This window comes from Paramisgurnus dabryanus, chromosome 12 (assembly GCF_030506205.2).
Source record: "Paramisgurnus dabryanus chromosome 12, PD_genome_1.1, whole genome shotgun sequence".
Lineage (NCBI taxonomy): Eukaryota > Metazoa > Chordata > Actinopteri > Cypriniformes > Cobitidae > Paramisgurnus > Paramisgurnus dabryanus.
In genome coordinates this window covers 30,135,994-30,162,147 of record NC_133348.1, presented here as the reverse complement: position 1 = coordinate 30,162,147, position 26,154 = coordinate 30,135,994, and the positions used below count along the sequence as shown (strand labels likewise).

The following is a 26,154-nucleotide window of genomic DNA, read 5'->3' as shown; positions in this document are numbered from 1 at the left end:
AGTATAAACAAATATTTAATTATATATTTAATATATTTATTAAAATATGTATTTTGATGCACTAGACTAAAAAGACCAAAATACAAATTAAAGAATTGAAATGATACAAGCTGAAGTCTATAATTTACAAATCCTTTAAATTAAAGGGCTTGCCGCATGAATATTAATCACGTAACATGACGTCGGCGAATCTGATTGGCTGACTATCAGGCGTACCCGGCACTTTTTCAACAGAAGGATCAGCCAAGTGTACTGTGTGCTAAATTAGATATGTATGAGTCTAATGTATATGTATAGTATATATATATATATATATATATATCTGATTAATATACTAGTTTGAATCCTGTGTATTTAAGCTTTTCTTCGACATCATGGGGCTCTGGTCAAAGTACCGCGAGAGCATTTTTAAAAGCACACAAATCACGCAATACTTAAATCGTTCTCGCGGTACTGTGATGTCATGTGCCGATCGATCTGCACAGCGCCGCATGAGGTCCCCAACGCAGCTTGTCTCGGCCGCTGGATGGCGCATAATCTCACCTCATCGCCTCATTGCGCAGTTTGGATCATGTTTATCAACCGCTCCGCTTTTCTCACGCAGCAATTCCACTAACTTCAGGAAAGATCAGTGTTACTGTTTGGAAAAGGAGGCGCTTGTATGAACATTCACTGAGTGTAAGTTATACTTTATTGAATGTTTACGGAGTTTTGCCTTATTTGCACGGTGCGCGCTTAACGTTAGCTGTTTACTAGTTGGTTTATTGTTTAGGAGGTCTCTAATGTTTGGTTTTAGGTGTGGGTGCAGTGTGCGTAAGGCGCGAATTTGTTTTAATAGTCGTGATTTTAAGATCATTTGAATAATCAGTCAGTCAGTGTGTGGTTGCTATAGGACTTCAAAATCCCTCAGAGGAATGTGGAAGGACGCACACATACAGGCACACACATAAGTTACCACAGATCTCTGCTGTTTTATATAAAGCAACACCATTTTCAGAGTTTTGGCATTTTATTAATATTTTGTTCAATTAAATAAATATGTTCTTAAATGTTTTACCAAACCGTTTTGTCCTAGAAAACAATACGCGGTGATCTTACTTGTTTCATTTGAATGTAGTTATAACCATACTGACTCAAACAATAGTGCTAAAATACTAGATTGTTCTTACCTAAACTGAAATGAAATACTTGCTTGGTGCCTCCACTTTCTTTGAAGATCTTGTTGCAGTGCTTGAAGCAGATCCCGCCTTAATTTATCATCATTTAACAGGTGTAACAATTACTATGGTATTTTGGCTGAAATCATAGTTACCATGGTACATTTTGGTGGTTGGCCAATGAGTCTTGGCTAAGATGAAAAACAGGAACAATGTTTTTGTTCATATAGTGTTGTTCGAGACATTTAAAGACTACAGTGGTTTTAAATTAAGAATAGTGTTGCATTTCTTTAAAAAAAAATCATAATTATTTATTGTTTTTTATGTTAGTTTTATTCTCTGTTGTGTGCTTGATCTTTATTTGAAAGCTTTTGTGTGATGGAGGGCTTTCTGTCTCAGATCGAGGGTGTGGCGATATCACTTATGGTTATCTCAAGTACAGATCATATAACCATTTACTGTCAGATTTAAACCCCATCAGGTCAAGATGTTTGGATCAATATCAGTTATTTATATACGTTTTGGCAGATGCTTTTATCCAAAGCGACTTGCATTGCATTCACTGTATGTGTGATCCTGAGAATCAAACCCATGACCTTTGGGGTTGTCTACCATTTGAGCTACAGGAACACAGGACATTGTAGTTAAAAAGTTTTTATTTCAGTACCACATATTTGTTTTAGGGAAAGAGTTATGCTTTGTTCTTAGTTCTGCTCGTGTTAATACAAATTAAATCATGTATGACATTGTTTATGAGGCTTTTTTACATCCATCATCCCTATAATTTTCATTTGTTGGCATGTCTCTACTATATATAAAAAAAATTATTTCACATTTCTTTCTTTTGGACTTTGCGATGAAATATGAGCGGCGTGTGTTCTTGTCAGGTTTGGTGGGATTCGCCTTGCTGATAAAACTCTGGATCATTTATTAGATGTACCGTATGCCTTTAAGCGACACATATTGAAAAAGTTTTCCGTCGAAAGCTCTTGATGAGTTCCGCCTCGAATCCTCTGAATAGAGCTGAAAAGTGAAACTCTTGCTGTACGTCGCCACGAGGAGAAAAGGATTATGACTAACAGATTTGAGGATAAGGTTTCAAACAGGAAAATAATGGAATTCCTGTTTGGAAAAGATGTCTGCAATCTCCACTTTCCTTTCAGCAGTAAAAGATAAAACATGGTAAATTACACTGCTGTCAGGTTTACGGATGTGAACTGCTGAGAGGTGCAGGACAGTTTTATTACACCGAAACATGTGGACATTATTACAGACGTGTGTAACGTAACCAGACCTGTGTGGGTCTGATAGATGACACTCTCTGTGATTCTTCAGTTGTCTGTGTGGATTTACTTGAAAACCAGAACATATCTCATTGCTTTGCAGCAGTTGGAATTAATGGTTTAAAATTAAGAAGAAATTACATAACCGCATATTCAATCAAGCACGTATTTTAATACCAACGTTTCGGCAAAGAAGCCTTTGTCAAGGTACAATGTCTTACAAAATGGAGACGGCATAAACAGAGATGGCTATCAATCCCAGGTGACAACAATAATTATCAGACACACGCTACAATGGGCTGAACTGTCAATAACTATTACTGAATATATTTAGTGTTATAATATAGTTATAATTTAGTAATATAAAACCGTTTTATAAGTCTATCTATGATGTGTTATTGCGTTTCATTTGCTAATACAGCTTTTTGGCTTTTCACCCTGCATGTCACTGTCTATTTTCTTCATTTCTCTAATTTAAATCTATCAATTGTGCATCAATTGTCAGTGAAAAGTTTGGTTTTGCATTTAAGAAATCTCATGAAAGCTTTGCTCTGTAGGATTCACTGACTATGCTTATGCATGAGATACAAGGTGTTTTTGGGTACCTTAGGGCAAATGAATGATCAGAGATGACATGAAATGGATTTCAGCCAGAGATGATGTCATTCAATTTGATAAGCAGACTTTTGCACTGTGAACCATTTTCTACATTAGACTCACGTTTCTGTCTCTTGGGATGGTAAAAATTACATTAGATGTAGATTTCAAGGACCGTAATCTGATTATTGGTGCTGGAGTACAGAGGACAGTGGGTTATATGGACAAACTCGTACAGATGCTTATGAAGATGAAAAGAGATTTGCAGTACTGTTGTGTACAATGATAGTGTCCAATTTTTTTATATTTAGCATAAAATACTTTTGAGAGGTTGACATGCAACTTTTATCACCTAATATTAATACTTATCTCGTCAGTGGACCATTTAAACCAAGCAAAATCAAATGTCGATAAAAAAATAGGTATGAAACACACGCTTAAATTTTTACAAACAGGAGAAAATCCTCCAAAATTGTTCATCTTGTCAAAATCAAAAGCTAAACGATGTATTGAAACAACAGAGATGTCGCAAGTGTTCACAACGCAATATGGATATCGCAATAGTATGTAATGACTGAACAGGGCTCAACATAAAGGACTGCCCGATGGCCCGGGGCAAGCATGAGAGACGTTTGGGCCAGTAAAAAGTATTGTCACTTGCCCGATCGGGCCAGTGCTTCACCCCCAGGCACTAAAATATATTTTCACCAATGTATACTATTTAACATCTTGGAAGCAGACTTGGGTAAAAAGACAAAAGAAACAATGCAATATTTTGCACAATTTGCTGTCAGTTTATAGGTAAAGCAGAAAAGTGAACCTTTACAATTACATTTGACTTTTGAATTATTATTTTTAAATATGTGATACTGACTTTTTTTTATTGGGGCCAGTGAAAATTTTGGAAGGGCAAGTAAAAACATTAACCACTGGACTGACCGGGCCAGTATAAAAAATGATTTGCGTTGAGCCCTGCTGAATAACTTTAGTACTTGAAAAGGTTATTAAGTTCAATTCAATTCAATTTTATTTATATAGTCAAAGATTTAGGTTGATGCAGATAACAGAGAGACTTGAGACATGTTTCACTTTCTATTTTTTTTGCAAAAGAATGCATCAGATTCTCTGTATGTTGGTTATATAATTTTAATATAATTAAGATTACAAACATAAAGCACAGCTGTATTGCATATGCATTTATTTATTAGTTTTTTCTGCAAATTATCGTAGGTTTCTGTAATATCGTTCAGCCCTGCTGTCCATGAAACATGGATTTACTAGAGATTTACATCTCGGTTGTTGATACATTTGAAAAAGTTTTTAACCAAATCGATTCAAATGTAGTTTAATGCTACACTAAGTTTTATTCTTAATATTTAAACCTGGCCCTTGCAGTGAGCATAGCCAAAAGAAGCTTGCATGGTGTTTAAAAGGAAAATAAAACTGTAATAAACTTTCCATATTTTTTTGTTTGTTTGTTTTAGTCTTGCTGGGCCATAGACATGTCTCAACGGTGATTACAAAACAATGTGAATCTTCTTGTGAAATGCAAACATTTAAATTACAGGAATACAAACCATCTCAACATTTACAAATATTAATAATAATAAGCTTTTAAAACCATTTTAGTTTTAAATACATTTAAAATGTTTTCGTCTTCAGATGATGTAATCTGTGTAAGTCATGTGTGTATTGGTGTGTGAAAAGGCCAGTGGTTAGTGTGTGTGTGTGTGTGTGTGTGTGTGTGTGTGTGTGTGTGTGTGTGTGTGTGTGTGTATAGCATGTAAAGAATCTGTGAGACAGGACTGTGTTGCTCTTCAAGATTTGCCTGCTCTTGCTCATCTGTCAGCTTTCCTCTGATTTACAGCCATGGTGCATCTGTGTCCACTTTAGTGCTCATCAATATAACTAATAAATCAATTGCCATTGTATTTTGAAGTTCTTGACTCGCTGTTTGACAATTTGACCTTAAATAAAATAAAATTAAATTAAATTTGTGCTGTTAATTTCAGATGTAATCGTTGGTTGGAAATGTTATTTTATTGTGACCCACCTGACCTTAGATATCAGCCCATCTAAGTAGATAGCATTGGGTGTTTTATGACTAAAACGGCCCAGTCGGGCCAGTGGTTCAGGTTTTCACTTGCCCTGCCAAGATTTTCACTGGCCAAAATAAAAAGATGTCAGTGTCACATATTTAAAAATAATAATTCAAAAGTCAAATATACATATACAATAGACATGTTCCAACGAAAAAAGGCTCCCAACAGCTTTACCTGTGAACTGACAGCAAAAAGATTGCATTGTTTCTTTTGTCGTGTTTTACCCAAGTAAATGTCTGCTTCCAAGATGTAAAATAATATACATTGATGAAAATATATTTTAGTGACTGTCTGAGGGCTTGCCCCGGGCAGTCCTTTATGTTGAGCCCTGATGACTGTCTAGTGCAGTGACTTTCTTGACTTTGGATCAGGTCAACAGATAACCAACTCAGGTAATGCTGGGTACACACCAAAAGATTTTCAAAATGTGATAGACAACAAACATGAGGATAAAAAATCCTAGATTTAAACATTTTGCAGCTATCGTGTGTGATGTGCCATGATGTGTCAAAGACAGCACACCACACACAAACAGATTTTCAACCAAAGTCTCGACTATGAACACAGGAAGTCTCGCAAAATCTCGCAAGACTTTAAAATAAGCGTGGCGGACAATATGCAGAAAGAAATTTCAATGATAGTGTTTGGAATGATTTTCACATAAAATTCAAGGATTAAAAGAAAATGAATGATGTTTGGATGAAGTCGTGGAGACAGCGGGAACATGGTCTTTAGAAGTTCACTTTTCATCAACTTCACTTTGTGCTGCACCATGACTGCTTCCGTCTTCCATCATCTGGCTTTCTGATTGGATATTGTTTCGTTTCACATAATGATCTCAAGAGCGTACACGTGTTTGTCCTCGGGGTTCCCCCCACACATCAGGATTTCTGATCGGGGCGGCTCCGACGTTCTTCCGATCAGGTTCAGACACTCTTAACACACCTCACACCAAAGGAAAATCTGATAAGATAATCTGTAGAACCATCAAGATAATGGGGACATAGCTAGGATTGTCGGAAGGGGGGGAATTGGCCGAATATCAGCTCGATTATCTTTTGGTGTGTACCCAGCATAATAGTAAAATGATTGAGACTGATCTGTCAATGTAGTTTTCTTGTTTAAAGCTCTGTTACTTTTTTGGTTGAAAATAAACAATAATCCGTCATTAAGCAGCCAAGTAAATACATTTTTTTTTGTTGATCTAATCCTGATTCACAACAGTAATCTTATAATATTGATTGATAAGTTTGGTGGGTCGGATTTTGCTGTTGGGTCAGTTGTTTTTCAATACACACAAATATAAGTATATAAAAGTAGCTTGCATTTTATAAAAAGTTACAGAAAACAGCTTGTGCACAACATTTGCGCTTCACCCAAACTCGCATACTTCCAGATTATATATACCTGTAGTGGGCAAAAATCAGTTGGCGAGGACAGTAGTATGGATGAATTCATCATTTCATATTCGAAAACAGTATGCAAAAAGTACACAGATGACCTACTATTTCCGGCAAGAATTTTAAGTGTGCATTCAATGGACTCTTTACTATCCCATGAGGTCATGTGAACTGAGGAGCCATCAAATTCAAAAAAGTGAATCTATGAACCTTTAAGTGATTCGGATTTAATTGTACTTGTTAAACAATGCATAAATAAATTATGGTCAGGGTTGTTCTGATAACGTCATAGATCGAAAGACACAATGAAAACATGGCAGATGCAGTATGTCCGAAATGTATTCATACTACACACACACACACACACACAGAAATACTGTTTTAATAAAAAGTGTGGGTTCTTTATCTAATTCAGTATGTATTGTCAAAGTACGTGATTTTGGTTGCCACATACATTTTTACATTAATTTTTGTCATGTTCATGTTATGTGATAAAGCCTTTTTAAATATTTCTCCACTTTTTTCTTCTGTGTCACTGCCTGCCGTCACATCCGCTCTTGGGAAACCCTTGCAGTGCATTTTATGTCTGCTGTTATGACGTTTTTTCACAGTTGTATAATTTCCTATTTCCTTACAGGCCTCTGTAAAGGACATGAGGGTCAGATCTCTCCACGAGCTGGACATCTATGAATCCTCATTCATCTCATCTAAAGGCAGAGGGACTAGTTTCTGCTTCTGACCCTGAACTAATTCATGACACAGCAGGATGCTCCATCTGTGCGAGCTCTCTCCGAGCGTCTCCTCGTAGCCTCGCACAAGGGCCGAGCTGAGCATGTGGTTCAGCTTATCAATAAAGGGGCCAAAGTAGCCACGACCAAGGTGAGCAATGACACCTGCTTTAGGTTACTGAAGTATAACTGTACACTGAGGTTTCAAACTGTATCATTCAAACAATTAGTATAAACAAGAAGAAGAATAAACAAATATTAGATGTAGGTTACGATTTACATTGAAGAAAAAAATTTCCGAACCACTTACAGTCTGTAATATATTGTGTGTATGTTTGCAGAATGGCAGGACACCTTTGCATCTTGCCGCTCATAAAGGCCACATCGCTGTTGTGAGGATTCTGCTAGCAGCCGGTTGTGACCTGGACATTCAGGATGATGTGAGGAAAAACGTTTGCAACAGTTTGTCTTTCGAGCAAAAGTCACAAATGATGTAGAGATCCTCATGTTCATTATCTGATTTTTGATGTGTGAAAATTTTTTATATCATCACTGATGATACTGCACTTGCTTAAACGCAACCTGGCAAATACACAATTTAACAGATGTGATGTAAATGCCATGGGAATTCAAAGCATTGTGAAGCTCATACAGTGCTACTAAATAAGTGAATGTTATACCAACATGATTTAGATTGATGTTAGAATGATTTAGCACGAAGCTAACATGATTGTGTTTGAAGTTACCATGATGATAGCATGAAGTTAACATTATGTTGCATGATTTAACATGATGCTAGCATGATTTAACATGAAGTTAGCATGATTTAGCATGAAGCTAGCATAATTTAGCATGAAGCTAACATGATTAAAAGACCCAACCCCCATGTCTCTACTATGGTCTGATGCAGAGATATAGGCGTTGTTAATTGGTTGCTAGATTACTGTTTTTGCTTGCTATGGAGTGGCTTGATACTGACCAATGATGATACTCCATAGGCTGCTCGCCAGAATGAATTATATAAACCAACCCCCATGTCGATAAAGCCCATGTGAATGTGTGTTATGTAGTGTGTCATATTTCCAATCATATTTTATCATTGTGTTTTTACCAGGGTGACCAGACAGCGTTACACAGAGCCGCTGTGCTGGGAAACACCGATGTCATCTCTGCTCTTACACAGGAAGGGTGTGCACTAGATAGACAAGACAAGGTAAATATACTTCTGTATAATACTTTGTTACTTTGAAAAAGTTGTTATAGCGGAAATCTGTTGCATTGCTCTGCATACCTTAACTGTACATGCGTAAATAAGTCAGGGTAGGAATGTACAGTAAGTCATACCCTGATTCAATTCCAATAAAAGCATCTCTTACATATGTAAATGTCATAAATATATATCAAGAGCCGACACATACACAGTTTTATGTAAGAAACAGGATTTACAGATGATTATGTATTTCTTGTCTTTCTCAGGATGGGAACACAGCGTTACACGAGGCTGCGTGGCACGGCTTTAGTCAGTCTGTCAAACTGCTGGTGAAGGCCGGAGCCAACGTGCATGCAAAAAACAAGGTAACACTCAATAGCTGCATTTTCATTACCCTTCAAATGTCCCAAATTGAAATTGCAGCCAATGGAAACACCCCAATTTTGCATAAAGTCACATATATTGCAAAAAAGTTTTTACGCTCGAGTGAGGTGGTTTTTTAGGCAATGGAAACATTTGCAGGTCACCTGACATGCGTAAAAGTCGCATGATCATTCTTTCACTCATTTTCACAAAATGCCTTCCAGGAACATTTTCTTCTATAAATATATAAACATACAAATATTTTAAATTAACTTCTTACACCCTGAAGCTATTTTGGGGATTTTCGCCTGGATTTGGCCTACCCAATTACAAAAGCATCCCATACCCACATGCAGAGGTTTACATACAAAAGTTTGGTATCATTTTACAGGTAACCCTTTGAAATTACATAAAACACTGTTAAAAGTGGTAAACATGGTTGTATGTGATATCAGTCCTCTAATAAACACAAAAATAAATAGGCGCTTTTTGATGTTTTTTTCTAAAGTTTTTATTTGACAGTATATAACTCTGGCCCTGGGTATCTCAGGTCCCTGCAGACAGTTTTGTTTGATTCCAGCAATTGTCAGCTTACAGAGGAAAAAGGAATTTTCTCTCTATCATAATCTATGCAAAAGTTATTTTACTCCAACTGAAGTGAGGAATAATACCCTTTTTGTATACAATTTCTGCCTAAGAACATTTGAAGTGTCCCCATAACCACATACAGTGGAATAAATGCAATTTCTTTATATCATTTTAAAGAAAACCCTTTGAAGTTACATAAAAAGCTGCTGTTTGTGACAAATATCGTTATTTATGTTGTTTTTCATATGATGAAACACCAAATTTTCTTTTTTATGATGTAAATACTGTCTTTGATAGTGTATAACTCTGGTTCTGGATGATCTAGCAGACTGCAGACAGTTCTGGTTGTTAGCAGCAGCAGACAGTAAACACCCAAAAAAAGAATGAACTCTTTAGCATGTCGCATTCAAAAGATATTCTTATTTTACTGAAGGGTGCGGAAATACATTTTTCATGAAAATATAAATTTTTTGTTTTGCACATATAATAAAAAGCTAGGGATTAATTATGCACACAACCAAATAAAATGCTGTGAATGGGCTCATTGTTTAGAGTAGGACCTAAAATAAAAGATGATGTATCATTTGTGGCTATATGTGCTATCTGAGGCAGTTCACACTCAAGTTTCACATATGTTTACAAAAGACCATTTTTTACCTTATTATTCATTCGAAGATTGTTGGATATGTGTTGATATTAGAACAAAAATAATGCTGTAGCCTTATTCCTGAGAGTGAGAGCTTTCATTTGATATAAGACTTGCCCATGTTTGTCATTTTTGAAAAATATGAAATATGTGAATATTATATGATATCAAAAAATATTGGGGGGGTGATAGTGTAAATTAAGTGTAAATAACTTTCTTACATTAAAAGATGTGTCAAAGTGATGCATATCTGCAGAAAGTAGAGACTCTAAGCTTTCAAACAGTATCTCATATGTGTTACTGGGGTCCATGACGGAGTATCAAAGATTAAAAGAATATTTTATATTAAGTCAAAATACGAAATTCTGGACCCGGGACAGGGTCCTCAGGGTTGAAGAGGTTAAAGGACAGATACTGGTATTGGGTATCGGCCTCGATACCACATTTTCTGTACGAGTACAAGTACTCGTACTCGTTAAAAGTCCCCCGATACCAGGGATCGATACCACGGTCTGAGAAATGTCTATGTTTGAGCGGCGTGTAAGGGGTTAATGCCTCTTGTGTTGTCCAAAGAGGCAGAGTTTACAACAAACTGGAAAACTAGTCCCTTGTTTTTTTGTTAAATTATATGACTGAAGCTGTTACCTGTAAATTTAAATCATGTTTTTTATTAACTCTTTCACCGCCAGCGTTTTTAAAAAAAGTTGCCCGCCAGCGTTTTTCATGATTTTCACCAAAGTTTAATGCCTTCCAGAAAATGTTCTTCTTTAAATATATAAACATACAATATACCAAATGAAAGAACAGACCCTCTGCTTTCAAACAAAAAAAACCGTTTCATCCTACCTTTAGTGGTTCTTTTGCAATCAGCTTTTGAATATAGGTAGGTTTTTGCAAAAACACCATATTTTGAGCAAAAAGCAGAGATAATTCCATTTTTGTGACGGACTTTTCATAGAGATCCCATTCAGAGCGATCTTTAAAAAGACACGGACATGCAGCAGCTTGCCATAGGGCAATACTTCCGGGTTTAAAAAGTTGCGGAAGGGCGCCACCTGGTGGATAATAGCGGTATAGCGGAAAGACGGAAAATCTCGTCATTGGCAGGGAAGCGTTTTCTCTTAATTGACGAAATATCTCGTCAATGGCGGGGAAAGAGTTAAGTACTCAGTATCGGTATCGGCAAGTACTGAAATGCAAGTACTCGTACTTGTACTCGTATTCCAAAAAAGTGGTATCGGTGCATCCCTAGTGTAAATCACAGTATGTCATCTTTTTTAGGCAGGAAACACTGCTCTTCATTTGGCGTGTCAGAACGGTCACCCTCAAAGCTCCAAGGTTCTGCTGTTAGGTGGTTCTCATCCTGATAGTAAGAACGCTGTAAGCACCTCTGTTTCTCATTTTAGCGTCATTTGAAATTTTTTGCATTTTTGTCCTTATTCTCTCATTCATTCGGTGTGTTTCTCTTTCTGCATGTTTGCTGAAGGCAGGTGACACGTGTCTGCATGTGTCCGCCCGGTATAACCATGTGAACGTGACCCGAGCGCTCCTCAGCGCCATCTGCTCTGTGACTGAAAGAAATCATGTAAGTATTCTCTCTGGATTCACACTGTATTCATTAGGCTTACCAACTTTCTACATTTCAAAAATGGATAGGTGTTATGATGTGGCAGTGTGGATATGTTGTCATATGAACATTACCATGATATCTGGCACAAATAATTGAATTGTATCCACATTAAATACACTGCAGGCATGAAATGTCCCAGTGTTTCATACAGTCGACACTCTTCTTCTGTGAAATTTTGTTAAATCCATTTACATGTAGTGTTTATACAGAAGTATATTAAATGTACTACAAAACATTTATCAATATTATTAAATATGTCTAATAGTGAAGCTCTTCTGATGCAGGCGGGGGACACAGCTTTACACATCGCAGCTGCTTTGAATCACAGGAAGACCGTACGCATGTTGCTGGAGGCCGGGGCTGACAGTTTCATCAAGAACAATGTGAGAAACATCTCATTGAAATACTGCAGGCTTTGTGGTGTTGCTGTAATTTCAGAGTTATTAACACCTGTTATAAAGTGGATTTGCTTTAAGAGTACAAAAAATATTTTTGGTAAACAATATTGCATATAAAACATTGTGGTCATAACAAATTGGCCAGTGTTATTTATTTTACTTTACATGATTAAGTTTGTAGCATTTAAGGATTGTTGGCGTCAGGGTAAACGTTTTGGCTTTCATTAAATGACATGCAGTTTTATTATGCACACGACCCTTGACATCAGTGATAAAATATATAGATCAAAGAGATGTATCATTCACTGCTCACAAATTTGTTTTTGTATGCTAAATAAACACACACATGTGTTTCTGTGCCCATGGTACTTAATTGTGTTTGTGTTTGTAAAGGTGGGAGAGACGCCTCTGGATCAGGCTCGAGAAAATAACAATCCAGAAGTGGCACTGCTGCTCACCAAAGCCCCACAGGTGACCGATCACACACGTACACTTTACACACAAACATATACTGTAAAACGCACTTTGCACACACAAATCTTGCTCCTGTATAGTGATAGATTGTATTAGCAGCGCAAAAGGTCATGGGTTTGAACTGATGTGTAAAATGGTACACATACTGAAAAAATGTGTACTGTACCTTGTAATTCACTGTAAGTTGCTTTGGATAAAAAGCATCTGCCAAATGCATAAATGTAATTGTAAAATGTAATGTAAACATACACACAGATCTCCTATGATCTTCACATGTCCAGATTTTATAACAACTAAATCAATTCATGTCAAATTTGTAACACATTCATTTGGGACAAATCTAACAATGAGGTGTGAAACACGCCTGCTATCTTTTTCCTGCCATTTTATCAAATATTCGTTTTTGAAGCACATTTGCAGATGTCCCAAATCAGATGTGAAAAATGTGATGGAAATGTTTGACTGCTTTGTCTAAATTTTCCTATAAAGTTAACAGGTGTACACTAGATGGCTGTTTTTCCTAAACTTCGCTGTATGAGACTTATTTAAAACATGAAAGCTTTTGAGATGCAGTTCTTAACTACTCCATTTGTCAGCCTCTTCATCAGTTTAGTACTTTTGAATAATGTGCCCTACAGTATGTTATATTGATGGTTCATACAAAAGTATTAAGGCACGGGTGTGTTTGTGATGTCTGTATTTACATGTAGAGCTTCACTCGGGGAAGGACTGTGAGGAAGAGGAGGGAGAAGATAAAGACAGAGGGTCGAGCGCAGTCGGTGCCGCGTGAAGAGATGTTACATAGAAAGGTAAAGGCTAACTGGATAATAATTTTGTTTGCTTAATATTGTTTATAATCTTTTACTGTATAGATTTTAGTGCTGGGCAAATATTAATCTAGATTAATCGCATACAAATAAAAGTTTTTGTTTACATCATAAATGTGTGTGAACTGTGTATAATAACTTTGTATAGATAAATGCACACACATGCATTTATATATTTAAGAAATGTTTACATGTGTATATACATTTGTATATTTATGTAAAATGTATTTGATATATAAATACTTAATATACGGTATATAAAACAATCTTACAATTATACATGCATGTGTGTAGATTTATATATACATAATTATTATATACAGTTCACACACATATGCAAACAAAAACGTTTATTCTACTATAGATTAATCACAATTAAGAGTTATGCATCCCTAGTGCGTAATTATTATGCATATATAAATACACACACACATTCATGTATTTATTTACATGTGTGTATATATATTTATTTATATTTTTATAAATTCTATATTATATATAAATTAATAAAAACATATAAAAAAATTATGATGTGTGTGTTTTTAAATATACATAATAATAACACACAACACACACACACACACACACACATATTATGCAAAAAATAATTTTTATTTTGTATGCAATTAATCTAGAATTCAGCTCTAATAGATTTTCATCCTTCAATTATTGAAACTTTCTACTGTTTCAATCCCATTAGTTTAACTATATGATAATTTTACCAAATTATACAAAACAACATATCTAATGGTGGATTCTTACTGTTAATATTAATAATGTGACTTTACACTTTTGTGTTTGTGTGTTTAGGACAGTGAATCTCTCGCTAATGAGACTCACAGCAGTGACGGTTCTCACCGGCACAATGACAGCATGTTGACCCCAGAGGCACGAAACAAAAACCATGAGAATAAAGTCAAACAGAAGGTACAATATATAGACTATAGATCTGAACCTGAGTGATAATGTACAGTGAGACAGCGAAGAGGTTTGTGTCCTCCTGCAGACTCCCTGTACATCATCTTCATCATTATCACTGGGACACAGTCATTCATATAGTTAAGTGCTCATTAAAGGCACAATATGTAAGATTTTTACATAAAAACAAATCCCAATACTCCTAGCGCAGTGTTTATATTTTTTTCACGTGAATGCGATTTACGATTTAATTTTGTTAGAGATGCAGTGTGCTTCTGCCTTTCTAGATGGCTAGATTTTACTGATACTGCTTATGGGTCTGGTAATTCAACTGTATTCTTATTGGTGCTTTTTGATATTTTTATGGAACAAAAATTAAGAATACAATTAACTTAATTATATTTATGTTGAATATTATTAGATTAGATTCAAATGTATTGTTATTACACAAGTACAAGGCAACGAAAAGTTAATTAATGGTTTTATGTATTGCTGTGTGAGCAGTTTGTGACCTAGTTTTATTTTAGTTTGAATGGTTAATGTCAGAATGATAAAGTTTGGCCCTCATGAAGGGACATTTTTTTCTGAACCTGCCCCTCAGCCTAAATGGTTTTGACACCCCTATTGTAGGTGAAGACTACAACTCCCATCTGTTCCACGCTCTTCAATAATGTCTTCAAGCGCCGGCTGTTATTGTTGTTTAGTGACCTCTAGTGGAAAAAATGAAATATTATGGCTTTAATGAATGAACAGTGCAGTGGCTTTCTCATGTTTAATGTGTTGTGTAAATGTGCTTTTTGCAGCTCTCGCCATCAGACGCTCTCATCCGAAAACACAAACACAATGAAGCTAAGAAGAAGAGTAAAGAAGAGAGATTTCCATTGACTCCTCCTCATAACCATAAGGCCTATCAGCTGTATACTCTCTACAGAGACAAAGATGGGAAGATCATGCAGGTCTCAATACTTAAAACAGATTCAACTGTTGTGATTCTTTTATTGTTACTTTTATGTATATGTGGAGGTTTGAGCAACAGTACAGTGTTGTGCATGACTTTTTAACATCAAATGAAGATTTTAACCCCTTCAGACCGGATTTTTCAGAGGTTTAATCAGTGTGCCTTATTTTGATTGGTTGATCAGCATTTTTATTTGTTTGAACCACAAAACATGTGATGTAAGTGGACGCAGGGTCTGAAGGGGTTAAATACCATTATACATTTGCTTCCTTTGACATTTTATTACTGATTTCCAAACGTATATAACCTAATAACTCTAAGGGCTCTATCTTACACCCGGCGCAATGCAGCGCAATGCGCGACGCAAGTGTCTTTTGCTAGTTTCCACCCTGCACAATTATCATTTTCACGTTTAGCGCCACATTGTTTAAATATCAAATGCATTTGCGCCCCCTTTTGCGCCCATGGGCGTTCTGGTCTGAAAACGAGGTGTGTTCAGGCGCATTGTTGGCGCGTTGCTATTTTGAGGCAACTAAAATAGACTACGGCTTTGACCAACAAAAACCTGGACTCAAGTCTAAAGTCAATGGCGCAATAGTGATTTTTGTTATTTAAAGAGCGCATTAGTTATATGCGCCTAAACGGGACGACAACGCGGGTTTGCTTATCACATACATGAATGGCAGCAACACAAAAACGCTTTTAAATATGAAAGATTAAAGGATTGAATGTAAAAGATTATTATTGAGTCTCTTGGACATAAATGAGGACAGATTATGAGACGTTAGAAGGCACAAAGAGCTCCTTCACCTGCAGTCTGGTAAGTAAATAAATACTTTGCTTTAAACAAATGCATCTGTTTTTAAATGTTTTTAAATGCTATCTTACGGATTTATTGTACATGATGACTCTGTACCTGTGGATATGGTAAGATGAGAAACATTTTAAATAATGCTTTGTAAAAAATCCCGGCCATATGGCGCTGTTCTAGTGCTGAAACGCTTCGGCTCTCTGCGCGTTTGTAAATCCTTTATCTTTTGTTTGTATTTTTAGAATACAAACCTTTTCTTGCATATTTGCTAATCAATTTATGCGATTACATTGATTATGTAAGATATCAATACATTTAGGACAGCAATTCAAAGCCTGATATTTGTACTTCTATGACTAAGAAAAAGAAAAACGCTTTTAAAGGTTTTAATAATAAACAATTCAATAAAAATGAAAACAACACTTTTTTAACATTATTCTTAAACTGGTGGCCTTCTTCCTCCGCTTAGTTTTTCAGTTTACAAGGTCCGTTATCTAAATAGGGATTACGCACAGCGACAGCGCAACTGGCTTTTAAAGGGGATGATAGCTGAGTCTCTCATTGGTTTACTGCACGTTATGCCCAAAACACACCCATTACTCATTAGGAAAATATGTACAACCCTTTTCGACCCTGCGCTCGGCGCACAAACCATTTTTCCCGTTGTTAAAATAGCAAAAGTGGCATCGGACACGCCCATTTAGACCGTGCGCTTTAGACGATGCGCTAAGATCGTTAAAATAGGGCCCTAAGGATTAATGTTTTAAATAAATAAATAATAATAATAATAATAATATCAGATTTTGAGTCATTTGGATTGGCTGGGTCCACAATAAAAATCTAGCTTTTAGTATTAGCTCAAGACAAGTATAAAAACAAACAGAAGTTGATGTGAAGTAAGAGGTCTAATAAAACATCTGTATCTGCTTTTCTAAAAAACACAAAGAACGTAATGAATCAGTTGATAAATGAATCATTTGTTTTACAGTTAACAATTTTAAATATATTTAATAAAGTCTAATACAGAGAGTTAAGTTATTAGTTGTTAAATATATTTTCTCTTGTATTTTATTAATATGTTTTAGGCTCCGTTGAACGGCTGCAGGTGTGAACCTCTCATCACTAAACTAGAGAATCAACTGATGGCCACTAAAGAGGAGATGAAGTCTGAGATTCAGACAGTACAAGAGCTGATGAACAGTAAGATCGGCCAACTGGAGCGCAGCAACAAACATCAGGTACAAAACACGACCAAAAACTCAGAGGACCTTGATGACCAAACAATATCAGCTTTGATTTATTAACCAGGTGTTTTTATTGTTGTCTAAACCAGTGGGCTCCCACTGTAACTAGAAGTCACGAGACAGAGGATCCATTTGCAGTTTTATTGATGACACAGAGTTTAACATACAGGGACAATCCAGAATCATAAACAGGGACAGGCAGGGTCGGTGCAGGCAGATCGCAATCAATGGTACAGGTACAGGCAGAGATCAGAGGCAGGCAGAGAACAACCAATAATCCAAAATAACAGAGCAGGTCACAACAGAATAAACACTCACAGAATATAACGCTTGGAAATGATCACACTGGGCAAATCAAGACTTTGCGTTGTTCAATGTTCCAGAGGAGTTTAAATAGGCAATGTGATTGGTTACAGGTCGTGATCAGTCCCAGGTAAGTGGCATGATGGGAAATAGTAGTGAACGGGGAAAACAAACTAAACTCTGATGAAGGCGCCCACCAGGATGCCCACACAGGGTCTGTGAGTTGCCTGCCTCAAATTAATAGCCTCAATTTTAATATTTATTAATTACATATGTTTTACATTAGCTTGGATTCTTTTATATATGTTAAGATTTTAAACAATGATAAAACATCAACAAGTAAAATAAAAAAGTTTTGATTACCAGGGATTCCCAAAGTGTGGTGCGCGCACCCCCAGGGGTACGCAAGCTGCCACCAGGGGGTGCGCGAGAGGAAAACTGTAATGGCGGTCTGTTTCTTTAAGTGGGATTTTTCCATACAATAAATAAATACAAAAATTAACAGTAAACATTTCCTTTGTAATCACTTTTAATTTAAATAAAAAAACTATAATGAATTAGTTTTTGATAGAAACGTAGAAGACAGCTGCTGTCTTTTTCTACGCACTGCTCTTCTGTTATGCACTGCAGCCTAAATGCGTGCCAACTCGTTTCATTCATTCCATATATATTATAAATATGCTTAACTGACTGAAATCAGGGAAACTGTCAAGTGTGGGACGTCTAATGATAAAGTTGTTAGTCACGAAGGAGGAGAGGGACCAAGAGAGAGAAACTTTTTTATGGCAAAAATAGAAATAATAAAATATGAAGAGACATGGGCACGTCTAATGCACAGGATATGCGACCAATGTGTTTTCATGCATGGTAAAGAGACTGCCAATGAATAATATAATAAAATACATAAATACTTACAAAGACAATGTAGAGAACTTATTAAAATTTTGTTTTAAACTTGAGCTGTTATAATGAATATGATTCAATATGATTATAATGAATCATATTTCGTGAATGATGGGTCTGCACGTTACGCACGCATCTAGAAGGAGAGCGCACTGGTAAACATGAGGAAACTCTCATTTATCATCTATTAGCTGACGGCAGTAAGTGTACGTTTTTTACCATAGTAAACTCGAATGGCGTCTAAATACCACAGTGGTTAAACGCATACACGGGGGGCGCGCATCATCTACGCTGAGCGTAGCTGCGTCTGGTCGTAGTTTCAGACACGCGTAAATATTTTTCACAATGTCAGACGTAGCTAAGTTCGACGTAGGACTTACACCCAACTTCTTAACGTTCGGCTGTTGCAAACGGCCCCTGGTTATTTGCGCATGATTAAACATGAGTCTTTAAAAACAAATCTTTTTAGCATGTTTTTTTTTTTAAGCAGGGATTGGGGGTGCGCCAACCCGGTTGGAACATAGAAGGGGGTGCGCAGGAAAAAAAGTTTGGGAACCCCTGGATTAGACTATATCAAAAAGTAGCCCTCCAGATATTTTTTTCCATTGTGGTAGCTCTTGCACACAAAAAGGTTGGAGACCCCTGGTCTTAACCATTGGACTTCAACAGGGGGTCTGCCAAATAATGTTTAATCCAAGCGTGCCACACAAGCACTGAAAAATGAAGCCAAAACGTCTCGATCGCACCCAGTGACTGGTCCTAGTATAGGTCATAAACCCCGCCTTCCATGTTATTCAATGGGACTTGAGACCAACTAAACAATTAAATTACACTTCAATGATCATTTTTCCTAAGCTGGTTTCTGTCATTTACTAAAGCAATAAACCCCGAGAAGCAGTGGGTTACCAGTGCATTTTATAACAGCTAAGGGGCGTTGTTAGGCACGACGCGAAGCGGAGTGCCTAAACCCCCTTAGCTGTTATAAAATGCACTGGTAACCCAACGCTTCGAGGGGTTTATTGCGTTTATAAAACGGTTACTTCATATGCATAACGTTAGCGGGATTTTATAAAATAAAACCCAAAAAAGTGGTAATTAGATTAGTACAAATATTACTCTTCCGCCAAACAAAGTAGTTCCTCAGAATCAAGTGTGACTGAAACAGAGCGCAGTTCACAACCAACACAGACACAGCAAAGACACAATGAAAATATGATTTAAGACTGTGGTGTTTATTTTATAAATCACCATTCATCTAATTTATACATTAACATTGATATCGTGCAACTGTTGAAGTGATGATCAAATATGCTTGGAAGCATGCTTAACTCTTTCCCCGTCAGCGTTTTTTTTTTTTAAGTTGCCACCCAGTTTTAGTTTAATGCCTTCCAGAAAATTATCTTCTTTATATAAACATAAAATATCAAATGAAAGAACAGACCATGCGCTTTGAAACAAAAACAAACAAAAAAACATTTCATCCTACCTTAATTTGATCTCTTATCACCTCTCAAATTTTTTTATTAAAAGCGGAGATAATTCCATTTTTGTGAAGAACTTTAGTAAGAGATCAGATTCAGACGGAGCCATGAACAGTACTACACGGTGTTTTCAGTGAATGCGTCAGTGTTTAAGTTGGGTAAGATCGCCACCCAGTGGATAATAGCGGACGTATGAACTTGAGTTATAAAATCCTCAGACAACGTTTTCTCTTCATTGATTAGATGACTCAACAATATTTATTGACATTCATCTGGATATCGCCATTAATTGTGCAATTGTAGACAAATTAAAAATATGATTTAAGACTGTGGTGTTTATTTTCATAAATCAGTACGCAGTAACAGTGGCGCAGTGATACTTATGTAATGTGGTCTGAACCGTGAGGTTACCGGTGTATTTTATCACGGCTTAGAACGCGTTTCAACCAATCAGAATGAAGAACCAGAACTGCCCGTTTTATAATGTAGTTTTTATCACGCTGGTGTAAATTCAAGTGTTTGTTCAATTCAAGTGAATGGTCCCAAAATCGCTACTGCGCAGACTCAAGACCCAAGATGTCAGCGCCGTATCGGGACACTGGCGGCTTCACTTTTCACCAATGGAAGAGAGCACTTTTTATTAAAACGTGTACAAAACGTTATTACCAATGTTCCCTATAAGTTGCGCACTTGCGCGGCAGCGTATGCTTATTGAAGGTCCCGCGCAGCGCAATTTTAGCGTTTGCAAAGCACTCCACTTAATAAAATCACCTGCTTTTACAACAGAATGCGACATTCATGATCAGTTTATAAACTGAAAGCTCAGGTTCAGGTAAATGTGTAATTGTCCAATACACAGTTAAATAAAATAAATTAAACAAAATCTACCTTAACAATAAAAATCTTATACAAAAAGTACAACAGCAGCATGCATAATTATGTACTGTCTTAAAATAGTATGGCTGTGTAACCATTATGTTTATTTCTATTTATAAAACAGTTAGTTCCAGTCCTTGATTCTGATTGGTCAATAGTTTACCCACTTTGCGTTGTGCCTAATATAAGAAAGCAGCCTCTTATAACTTAATCTCTTTAATGTACATTTACTATCAGGGGGTCTCTGCTCCATACCTCTCTCATTTTTAGGGATCCTTGAAACGTTGAAGACCCCTGGTGTATACAAAATAAGGCAAAGGTTTAGAGTACCTTTCAAGCAGTTTTAAAGCAGAAAGAAATGACTGTCACAGGAAAAACTTTTATATATGCTCAAAGATGAGTTTTTAACGGTAAAATGATCGACTACAGGGCGACTTTATAGTTTTTCAAGTCCATGTAAAGTCAATTAAGACAATTCAACATCTTTCCCTGCGAGTGGGTGTGGTTTCAGCACAGACTTTCGGACACACCTCCACCGTTTGAGACAGAGAAACGGTGCTTATTTTTCCAAGATATTATTTTACTTATTTACTTGCCGTTTTTATCTTTCAAATGGGTGGGTGGTTTACAACACCCAATTCCTTTTACAATAAATGTTCTTGTACCCTGAAATGAAATTGACTGAATTTGTGTTCAATGTTTCAGATCCGAGCTCTTGATAAGATCACTTCAGAGAGAGTGTCTGCCGAGAGGATCGAGTGTTTACATCGCATTGACAAGAGAGCCATGCAGGAAAGACTGGAAGGAGAAAAGAGACGGGTAACATTCACCACATCTACGTAAACATAGCATTTTTTCTACACATGTTTATGTACATCCAGCCGCGTTGCAATCACACAAACTCCACAAAATGATTGGGTCTTTATTCCATGAACCGAAAATATCAAAACAATTTTGCAAAACAAATAAGTATGATTTTAGTAATCTATAATCTCAGTATGATTGCTCATGTTCACCCATCTCTCGCTCTCTCTCTCTCTCTCTGGTCTCTCAACAGGCTTCTGTGGTGAATGATCTTAAGAACTGGTGTCTGTCTAAGATCCAAAGTTTGGAAACGCGTCTCACAAGCGATCGCTTTGACACTAAACTGCGACGCTGCTCATCCCTGAGTGACACGCGTTCAGATTGCGATCATGCATCTGGAGGCGGAGCTCAGCGCTGTCAATCAATCCATTTGGAAGAGAAAGAGGAAGGTGGGACTGCAGCTGTGAACTCATGTGCTGAGGACGAATCATCCAGTTATTATGTGATTGATGTGGACATCTCATCTGGTACGACCCGTTGAATGCACATTCATCTCTGTTTGTGCCAATAGCGATATACGATTATCGATGCTAATTGATACCGATTTTTTTATATGTATGTTGTATTACAAAACAAAATCTTTTCTCTTCGTCTTTTAAGATGACAAGCAACCATCCCAGAATCAGTCTGCACCTCAGTCTCCATGTATAGTGCGACCCAAGCAACGTTCACGGGCCTGCAGTGACCCTCACAGAGCACAAGATGAACTGCAGGATTCAGGTTTGGAAATCCGAGCTGTTCCCGATCTGTGCTGTGAGCAGAAACCCGAGCTGGATCACAGGAACCTGAAAAAACGGTCCCAACAAAGAGCTAAGACCAAACGGGACCCTCAGACCTCAACAGGCGAGCACCAGGCTGCCCGGGAGCAAGAGAACGTGCACGCGCTCGAGGTGACGCAGTACTTCTTTGAGGCGGTGACTCTTCAGATGGAGCGCTGGTATGAGAGGAACATCGAGCAGGCACGCTGGCAGGCCAATCAGAAAGCCCGAGCTGACAGAGCCGCCCTGCTGGACAGAATCACTCATTTAGAGGATGAACTCAAACTACTGAGAACTAACAAACAAGAGGAGAGCTAGTATATGTATATAACACTGGTGTAGTAGACACTGTAACACATGAAACGAGCTAAGATCAATAACACATCTCACACGTGAAGATAACTCTCGATGCAAGCACGTAAAGTCAATTTCAAACCACTGATCAAACATTAGTGTTCGCATACTCGTGTGAATCGTGTTTGGCGTCTTGCAGGTTTTGGAAAACATACGGTTGTTAAAATAAGTGGGTGAATTCTAGCATGACTAGTCAGAATTTGAACTTCCCGACCTGAAATGTTGTGGGCGGGGCTAAGTTCAGATGGCACCCAGGCTAGGTGTTTTCATAGTGAAGCACCTAATGTTACAGTTTTAACTTTTACATACATTCAGATTGAGACTGGATTGAGTGGTCATGTTCATGTGTATATTTGAATTGGTTGTTTATGTATTTTCAAAGCTCAAAGACTGGAAAAACTTAAGAAAATGAATCACAGCACAGAAGTATTATTTTTTTTACATTTTCGCCATTTTGTTTTAAGATTAGAAATGAAAGATCTTATAATGTACTTTGCAGCAAAAAGTTATGTATGTGCCATGAAAATGTGTTTTTAAGGCAGATTAACATAGATTAATGTGATTTGATTTCACATTGAAGTTCATTCATCATCCAAAACTTCACACTAATTGATTTTTGATGGTTGATAAATTGCCAAGAGTTCAGTCTGTACATCTTTGTCAAATCACCTGATGATGGGTGACAAATGTAGCCATTTTTCATCTTTCTGATCAAGTCCTGCTGTTAATTTTTTTCCTTATGAATGTCTTTTTTTATTCAGAAATATGTCCCATTATAGTCCCTTTCATCCAAAACTGAACCTGTAATATGTGTAGGTCACTCTTATAAGTGTTCTTGAAATGATTAAATACATTATGGGGTGGCTTCCCAGACAGGGCTTATCTTAGTCCCAGACTAAAATGCTTGCTTAAGGTGCCTTAATTTAAAAACATCTTGCACTGAAACAATTTAACATGTATATATCAGTGGCATTGTCTCAAGATGCACACCAATAATGCAAGGTATGTTTGTGAAATACAACTTATGCGTAGTCTTGGACCTAAACCTTGTCTGGGAAACTGCCCCAATATCTTCAGAGTCGATTTAAAGGACTGTGCTGCTCCACACCAACTTAAAATTCATGATGTTATTTACTAACTAATATATGATCAACCTTTTTATACATGTGCAGCTACTGGACATCAATAGTTTACAGTTGTTTAAAGGGAAAGCTAATATGTATCTGTCTTAACAAAATGGACCATGAAGTAAAATGTGTAAGTCAACTTTAATAAATTGTTTTTAAAAAATAATAATAAAATCTTTCTTTAGAGTCTTTGGAAACAAAGATGTTAACTGATGGACCTTAAAGGAACAGTATGTAGGATTGTGGCCAAAACTGGTATTGCAATCACCCAACTGGTGGCCAATACACAAAATGACAACATAAACATCAGTTGAGGGCTGCAACTCCACTTTTTAAATGACGATATTCTGGCCAGACAACTGTTGTCAGTGATAAAAGTATTTGAAATGAAAATGATTTCTTAATGTCTAGTGACATATCAGGGCCATTTTATGATTAATTGATATAAATTTCTTACATACTGTTCCTTTAAAGTCTGTTTTATTTGTATAGATGATACAAAAAAATTCACACATCAATGACATTTTCATTGCTGACTGTGAGGTCTGCTTTAACATTTCACCTGGAGACTGATATCAGTCACATAAAGACTTCAGTTTGAGATGGGAGTGGGACTTGCATCAAATCTGGAAAGCACAAAATCTGCAAAAACACAGGTGAACAAAAGTGCACTAAAATATACTTTAAGTACTTTCATGCACTCATTTTGTGCTTAATATACAAAAAATGTAGGCTTGTTCGACTTCATGCGGCGTTGCAAGAACTGACAGCCGGATGACATCGAAGTACCGCGAGAGCGAGACGAAAGTAGACTTCGTATGATTTCTCTAATCGTTCTCGCGGTACTTTGACGTCATCCGGCTGTCGGTTCTTGTGGTTCCGCATAAAGTCGAACAAGCCTTGTGTCTTTAGTACTTCTTAAGGTAAACATAGGGGGCGGTTTCCTGGACAGGGATTGGCTTAAAGCAACACCAAAGAGTTTTGGCTCTTTGCTCCCCCTACAGGTTAGAAGCGTAATTGTCCATTACCCACTGTCATAAATACTGAGGCATAGCTGGCTCTGATTGGATTGTAGGTCTGCCGTAAAGCAAGTTTTTGTAGTATTCACTCGGACTACAGGACCACTACCCGACGTTTGGAAACTTCTTTAGTGCGGTTTTGGCCGATAGAGGGCTGCAAAGCGAATGTGAAAGTGCTGTTCACCCTGTTTAGAGTGGATGAATGACTGAAAATGTTTTGGAAGCGTTATTTTAAGGTAAAAAAAACTCTTTGGTGTTGCTTTAAGCCAGGACTAGGCCTTAGTTTAATTAGGAAATATAACTAGTTTTAACAAACATGCCTTACTAAAAACATTACTTATGTGCATTTTGAGGCAAAACAAAGGGCACTGATGTATTTTAAGATATGTAAGTGCAAGTTGTTTTTTAGTTTGGACAGCTCTTACAGTTATTGTAGTCTAGGACTAGTCTAATCCCTGTCTGGGAAACCGCCCCAAGAACATCTAAGTGTACTTAACAGTGCTATGTTAAATTTGAAACACTATTTATTTCACTAAAACTAGTAATACCGGCATTTAGTATACTTTATTAAAGTGCACTGAGGTAATACTTAAGTTGAGCTATTAATACTTTTTACAGTATACTGTACATGTATAGTGTACATTCAAATATACTTTATTTGTAAGTCCATTAAAAGGGACATTTCACAAGACATTTTAAGATGTAAAATAAATATTTGGTGTCCTCAGAGTACATATGTAAAGGTTTAGTTTAAAATACCATACAAATTTGCCGTTTCAGGAGTGTCCTTTTAAATGCAAATGAGCTGATGAAATGCAAACACTGATTGCCATAAAGGTGGTTTGTTAAAATTGAAACTCAATTTTGCTGTAAATTATTTTCTCTCCCTGCACTAAATGGCAGAGCCATGGTTGGATAGTGCAGATTAAGGGGCGTTATTATTATTATTATAAAAAGATCCCCTTCTGACATCACGAGGGGAGGCAAATTTCAATGACCTATTTTTTCCACATGCTTGCAAAGAATGGTTTACCAAAACTGAGTTACTGGGTTAATCTTTATAACATTTTCTAGGTTGATAGAAAAACTGGGGACCCAATTATAACACTTAAACATGAAAAAAGTCAAATATTCA

General features: G+C 36.8%; 1 protein-coding gene across 1 annotated transcript; it reads left to right on the top strand.

Moving 5' to 3' along the window:
• Window positions 1–539: 539 nt before the first annotated feature.
• Window positions 540–24,419, top strand: ankrd6b (ankyrin repeat domain 6b). Its single transcript, XM_065268716.2, has 16 exons — window positions 540–678; window positions 7,177–7,418; window positions 7,609–7,707; window positions 8,382–8,480; window positions 8,744–8,842; window positions 11,356–11,454; window positions 11,561–11,659; window positions 11,989–12,087; window positions 12,496–12,573; window positions 13,287–13,385; window positions 14,214–14,330; window positions 15,125–15,277; window positions 17,176–17,328; window positions 21,603–21,716; window positions 21,955–22,228; window positions 22,362–24,419. The coding sequence occupies exons 2-16, from the start codon at window positions 7,293–7,295 to the stop codon at window positions 22,835–22,837; spliced, it is 2,184 nt and encodes a 727-aa protein (XP_065124788.1). The 5' UTR covers window positions 540–678; window positions 7,177–7,292; the 3' UTR covers window positions 22,838–24,419.
• Window positions 24,420–26,154: the final 1,735 nt, after the last annotated feature.